Here is a 6,592-nt window from a genome sequence, read left to right as displayed (position 1 = left end):
TGTCATATTCTTTAAACAACTTTATAATACATATTATGACGTAAAACATGATTTTATTTCTTTGAATCTATTTCGAAGCATTGAAACATAAGAAATATAGTATGTTTCCGCTTGCGATATATACGCGCGTGTATGTATATAGCATATAAACATGCATTCAATTAGATATAATAAATAAATTTACATAAGTACAAATATTTTTAAATACAATTCAAAATAAAATAATCGTAATGTACATATATATTTATAATTTATATATGTGTGAGTATATATACATACTTATACATGTAATAACTAGTTATTTATTAATTGTCAATTTGTTTTTGTTGATGCTCCATTTTTAGATGAAGTTTTGCTATCTCTTTACCTAATGTATCAATATTGTCCTGTAAAAATAACAAAATATTATTTTAAGCAACGATGAAATTGTAAAATTTTAGTAACGTTATCTAAAATATTGTAAAATAATAAATGACACTGATTAATTAATAAAATAATCATTTTTTGAAACAGAAAAAGTAATTCCCTTAGTTTTAATCAGATTGAAACATCGCAGTACAAGAAATTGTAAGACATAATTCCGAGAGGTAAGAAATGGCTAGAGGTTTACTACTCCAAAAATTGCTCGTTTCAATATGCAACAGCTCATATACACATTTTGATATCACATTTTAAAATTATTTCGTTATTACTATAGTTTTTATTTAATATATTTACCTTTAAGGTGATGTTTTTTAGTAACGCGTCTTCAAGAACCGCTTGCAACTTTTGGTTTATTTCTAAAGAAAGTTCTAGAGTCATATTTTCATCCGAAACTCGATGATTGTAAACGGATGCCATTATACCTCCACGTCGTGCCAATTCTGCCTGGAAGTTTGTATATTTTATTTAGAATATATATAAATAAACAAATATAATACATATATGTATATATGTATAAAAATTGACTAATAACTTTGTTTGACAATGCTTCTTAACATTATTTAGAGAATCTGTTTCCTGACACTTACTGTATCTCTTCTGCTTTTGATATGCTTGGATATAAAAAACGAAAATATCTATTATTACAAAGATTTTAATCTTGTAAATAAAGCGAATTGAACAAATTAGTTTTATCACATCTCTACTCTACTCTATTCTGTATATAAGATAAAATATAATTAACTAAAAAAGTACTTTTATGTATACCTTGCATTTATCTCTTTCATTACAAGTTAAAGCTCCAAAGTTCTGATGTAAAATGTAATTTTGTATTATTTTTTCTTTCTTCTGTATATCTTCGAGTAATATTTGTGTATGTCCTTTTAAAAAATCCAACTTTTCAGCCCTTTTTACATTTATATTTTGGAGTTTAATGATGCGATCCATTAGTACTTGTTTATTAAGATCTATGGAATTGATGTGATCACTACCGTTGTTATCTGATAAGGCACCGTTCGATGTATCACCTAAAAGAAAACATACACATTGTGATATGAATTTATAATAACTCGTTAACATCAATGAGGTATCGAATCTATCGATATCAAACCTGCTAAGGAAGTATTAGATCCAGTCCTGGATGCATTATCCAATGAATTACTGGGAGATGTGACTTCAAACGTTTCTAATTTTTTACGACATTGTTGCAATTCCCGTGTCAGTTCTTTTATGGAAGCCTGATGTTTCCTCTTTAATACTGCATTTTCACCCTGACTGTCCTCCAACTTCTGGGCAAAGTTCTGCGCGAGTTGAGTTTGTTCGGCGACATGCTTAGCCAGAATCTCACACTCCTCTCTCCGTTTTTTCCGTTCTTGCATCAAATCTTCTTCTAAAGTTTTGATTCTACCGGTCAATTCGTTGATGCATTCACGTAGTGGACCTTGTTCGGACTCAAGATGATTCGTCTTTGTTTGAATCGCGATGAACTCCGATTGAAGACGTACGTTCGTGTCTGTTAATTTTTGCGTAAAGTCTAACATATTCGCTTCCTTCTGGCGGCAGGCCTGCATATCGGATAGCAATTCCTCATTGCTCGATTGTAATTGCAATAATTTTTCTTCGGTTGACACCATGTATTCTTCTTTACTGTAAAAACAAAACGAATATTTAGTAATTAAAATAATCATTAAATAGGGTTAAAATTTAACATTATAAAATCTTCAAAGTTATGAAAATATAGTAACTAAACAAATTTTAAACTCAAAATTTGTCCAAGAATCTGTAGATGATAGACAGCTTGAAAGACTTGTGTTATTAATAATGCAATTATCATTTTTTATGTATACGACTTGACAAGTTATTTTTTATATATCTTTATAATATATATCTTTTTGATATTATATTTATAAAATATAATATTGAAACTATAGTATACGTACTGTTGTAATTGAAGTTTTAACGTTTCTAATTGAGAGACTTGGTTTAATAATTCGGTTATTTGTTGCTGACGTTGATCCGCAACGATCCTTAAATCACTCAAATCATTTTCATTATTTAATCGAACTTTCTCATACTCTTGTACTCTTAGGCTAAGCTTCTTATTTTCTTCAATTAAGTTTTGCTGCTTAGATTTTAGTGCTTCTAGCTCCTTTTGCAATTGAAGCCTCAGTGTTTCTTTATCTTCCGTAACGTGTCTTTCCAAGATCAAACGTGCCTGATGCTCTTTCAGCTGTTGGTCCAACGTCACAGCTTTATTCTCTTCAGATTGCTGAAATTTACGAAATGATTCTTGCGTCTCGCGGCGTATCTGCTCGCACTCTTCCTTCATATCATTTATTTTCATCTGCAACATACATTTAAATAATATTAATATTCCACTTGAATTTCTTTAATGGTGATTAGCAATGAAATGTTGGGACAATTACTAAGATCGCCAATAATCACGTGATATAATTAGATTGGATAACTTTTAAGAAAATTTATCTCATGCTAAAAGTAGTCGTAAATAACTAACAACCCGCATATAGCAATCAAAAGGTAATACAAAAATCTCTTTTTTTAATCCAAAACACAATTTTCGAACTACCTGTCGCACGATTTAAACTATGTAAGAAATAAAATTGTATCGTAATTTACTTTACCAAAGCCTTATCCAATTTCTGCTGAGTATCCTTCTGCGACTCCATTTCGGTTTTAAGCTTAGTTTGCGTCCACTTTAGTTTAATCTCTTTCAATTTAACATCCTCTTTCAAATTCTCTACCTCCTTTTGAAGATCGGTTACTCCACGACATTTTCCGTCCAAAATGTTACATATTCTTGTGCGCTCGCCCTGCGCTTGGCGCAACTTGCCTTGCAGTAATTCCTGATCCTTTAGAAGTTCCTTAACTTTACGTTCCGTGGAATCCCTCACTCTGTGTGTTGCATACATCGAGAATTAAACGAAGCAATTGTAGGTGTAATTTAATATTTAATTAAATATTGGTTTATCACGGATAACAGCTGGTCAGTAATTGGCCGCTTATAATACGCCCGATCTCCGGTTTCCGTGCTCTAAATCTTTTTCAGGCATGACCGACAAAAGTAACAACATACAAAAGTACGGGAATGTCTTGAAGACACTTTCTCTTTTCTTTTATTAATTAGTTTGAGATACATATGGCGTTTTAAAATTATTCTTTTGTCTCAATACTAGATTTTACATTTGTCGATCCTGCCTGAAAAAGATTTAGAGCACAGAAACCGGAGCGTATCATAAGCGGCCAATTACTGACCAGCTGTTAGCGGTGATAAACCAATATTTAATTAAATATGAAAAGTATCAAAGCTAAATTATTCTTTTTACAAATACCTTTGTATATCAATCAGTTGTTTCTCGCTGGTTACATATCTCATGACCATGTCTTCCTTCTCCTTATTAACCGCGGCACATTCCTTCTTCAGAGCTTCTTGCGTGTCCAGCGATGTGCTCAAGTCGGCCGTTAATTTATTGACAGTTTTCTCCAAATTCTCCACTTGTAAGATAAGCGCGTCCGTACTCGTCTCGGTTTCTCGAAGCGAGCTATTCGATCGATTTAACTTCTTTAAATATTCCATTTTCTTCAATTTTGAATGCTCGAATTTTAAACTGGTATAATCCTTTAATAAGGCAAGATATAACGGATGTTCTAAAGAGCCGTATTTTAAAATATTTGAATCTGCCAATGCACTGAAATCAGATGAGTCTTCTTTATACGGAACATCATACAACTCGTCCGTCTGCAAAAAACTTTTATTTTCATCCGCCTCTGCCGACGACACGTCGCGTTTTACTCGTTCATCGATCACGTCGCAATCTAATCTATCATTGTTTTTAAGTACGTGATACTTCTTCTCGTCTGATATTTCATTCTCAAGATTATTATGTAACAGCTGTTCTTCAGGACCATCGTACGTTTTGTTTTCTTGCGTACATGCAAATGGATTTGCCTCTTTCTCGTTTTTCATCACGCTATCCAAGTTATCCTCGCTCTTTTCGTGATTTTGTTTTACCGTACAATCCGTCGTACTAGTCCGACTTGTCGCTGAATCTGTATCTAATCCAGACGTTACGTTAGTCGAAGGATATGCGTTATCGGTACAAAATCCCGCGGCATCGGTTTCGATAGATTTCGACATGTGATTGTACTTCAACGCCAAATTCTGCGGTAGTAAAGCCTTTTCCATGATGTTCGTCGACTTTTCCGTGATGAAATTCAAAAAGTTACGGCTCTTGTTTAAAAGCTGAACGTTCGACTGCATTATGTTCATTGGATTCGTCAGGAGAGACATTTTTACGAGTTTACTATCATCGGCTAACGTTGGCCGGGATATTGAACCTCGCGCATCAATACTTAGTGTCGGAGTTGAACTCGGTCCATTTTTCTTGCACACATCTACCTCGGTTTGATTTCGCTCATTCGCAGTCTCGTTATCGTTTACCCGTAATCGTGAATCTATCGTTTCTTTGCAAAATTGTTTTGTTTCGGATACGTCACCTTCTGCAATCCGTTCTTTAAGGTAATTTTTCTCGCATTCATCTTCCATTCGATCACTCTGACACGCTTTAACAGTCTTTTCATTTATGGAACACTGTGAATCAGATAAAGGATTTTTCATCTCGTTCAAACGATTGAACAATGTCTCTTCCTCGTCGGTGCAAGCTGTCGCTACATTTCTCCGTGTAAGTACATTCTTTTCAAACGCGCTAACTTGATTGCTAACTAAGTATGAATCCAAAGATGCTATCGCAGGTAACGAAGCACTCGTGCAGCGGGAATGGCGAAGAGATTCATCGTCGTACGAAAGGCGACTCTCGCTACTAGACAACTGGCAAGCTTGAAGTTTTGTATTGGGAACGTCGGCGACAGACTTATCCTCCTCGAAAGTGATGGGTAGACTTATGTTGTCCGTCGAACAATTTGATCTTATCTCCCTACCATTCCTCCTTGATAACGCCGAGTCGCTTTTGCTTTCAAACATGTTGCTCCCACAACGGTCACTTCGAACTTGCGAAATATTATCCTGCATTGTCATTCCTGGTGCAAAAATACATTGTCATCATTATCTTCAGAAATTAATAACTACTTAGAAGGCATCGAATAAGCTAACAGACTAAACGTGTAAAAGGTACGTGCCGTCCACAATCTAATTCCGTGTTAGAACTTTGCATTAATTTGCTGTATATAACGCCAGGGAACTGATTATTTTTTAAATTATTGCTTATTATACACAAACAAATTTCATGGAAAAAATCAATATGCACGCACATATGCACGCCGAAACGGGGTCCGTCTCCCCGTTCCTCGGGCTTGAATTTGTACCTTCGAGCAGACGGACGTCGTGCCTCGTGGGTGAGTCGACCCGGTCGTGTTCCACGGCGGCGAAATCCGTCTCGTCCCCAAAAGGGTCCAGACTCTCGCCCATGCCGATCGAAGCACAGACGTATGTACGTCTGTTAGGTGCTGTTAGGTCAGCCGTGTGTCACGAGTCACAACTTCGTCATGTTCGCGAATGTTCGCGCGGGCCTGCCGAGCCCCAGCATTACGGGCAGACGGGTCGCGAGACGCATCCGAGATTCTCTATAAAATTGAAAAAAAGCGTACCCACGCGCGAGGAACCGCCCGTCAACCCCCGGCCACGCAACTGTCAATAGTAACGCACAACTGTCAATAGCCGTCTCCCGTCACCAGCCGTCACCGCTGTCAGCTGTCAGTCCCTGGTGCCCCTGGTGGCGAGCAGTGTTGTCAGGTGAGTCGCTCTTTCCGCGCATGCGCGTCAAGTACAGCATCGCGATGGTATTTAAATTCGAATTAATTTATGCAGATCCTGTAGGAGCCCTATTTTGATCGCTCCTATAAAGACAAAGTTGTATGCAATAGATACACGTAAAAAAAGCCACATTTCAAGAATAATTCTACGTTTATATAAACAATGCAGTAATATATAACGCGACCTGGTACTCGCGCGTGCGCCGCGCCGTTCCGAGGCACGTCAAGAGCTAACCACGTGACCGATAAACTCGGGTTTTGCACTTGAGCTGAACTCTTAGCACTTTTCATCTTCTTTCCTTTTCTCTGCTTCTCACTCCACGTGTTGTGTACATACAGTACACACACAGCTGTCGTCGAGACCAGTCGAGGCACTGAGACGTCA

The 6,592-nt window shown here is 36.6% G+C and overlaps 1 protein-coding gene across 2 annotated transcripts; it reads right to left on the bottom strand.

Annotated features, from left to right (window-relative positions):
- Positions 1–5: 5 nt before the first annotated feature.
- On the bottom strand, positions 6–6,106 carry Golgin104 (Golgin 104). Of its 2 annotated transcripts, XM_071776132.1 has the most exons (9): positions 5,761–6,106; positions 3,771–5,475; positions 3,063–3,333; positions 2,361–2,764; positions 1,532–2,067; positions 1,189–1,448; positions 1,011–1,034; positions 718–867; positions 6–386 (listed from the first exon to the last, which is right to left on the bottom strand). In XM_071776132.1, the coding sequence occupies exons 1-9, from the start codon at positions 5,861–5,863 to the stop codon at positions 306–308; spliced, it is 3,534 nt and encodes a 1,177-aa protein (XP_071632233.1). In that variant the 5' UTR covers positions 5,864–6,106; the 3' UTR covers positions 6–305. The 2 variants fall into 2 exon arrangements, with proteins under 2 accessions (XP_071632233.1, XP_071632234.1); XM_071776133.1 differs by lacking the exon at positions 1,011–1,034.
- Between the last annotated feature and the right edge of the window lie 486 nt (positions 6,107–6,592).

This window comes from Temnothorax longispinosus, chromosome 4, assembly GCF_030848805.1.
Source record: "Temnothorax longispinosus isolate EJ_2023e chromosome 4, Tlon_JGU_v1, whole genome shotgun sequence".
NCBI lineage: Eukaryota > Metazoa > Arthropoda > Insecta > Hymenoptera > Formicidae > Temnothorax > Temnothorax longispinosus.
The sequence above is the reverse complement of the archived record's forward strand: the minus strand, read 5'-3'. Positions and strand labels throughout refer to the sequence as shown.

Coding starts and splice junctions, on each gene's coding strand:
- Golgin104 (XM_071776132.1), bottom strand. CDS start 5,863: ATGGGCGAGAGTCTGGACCCTTTTGGGGACGAGACGGATTTCGCCGCC. Junction 3,334..3,770: donor CAACTGATTGATATACAAAG/GTATTTGTAAAA, acceptor TGCAACACACAG/AGTGAGGGATTCCACGGAAC. Junction 2,068..2,360: donor TTAAAACTTCAATTACAACA/GTACGTATACTA, acceptor TTGTTTTTACAG/TAAAGAAGAATACATGGTGT.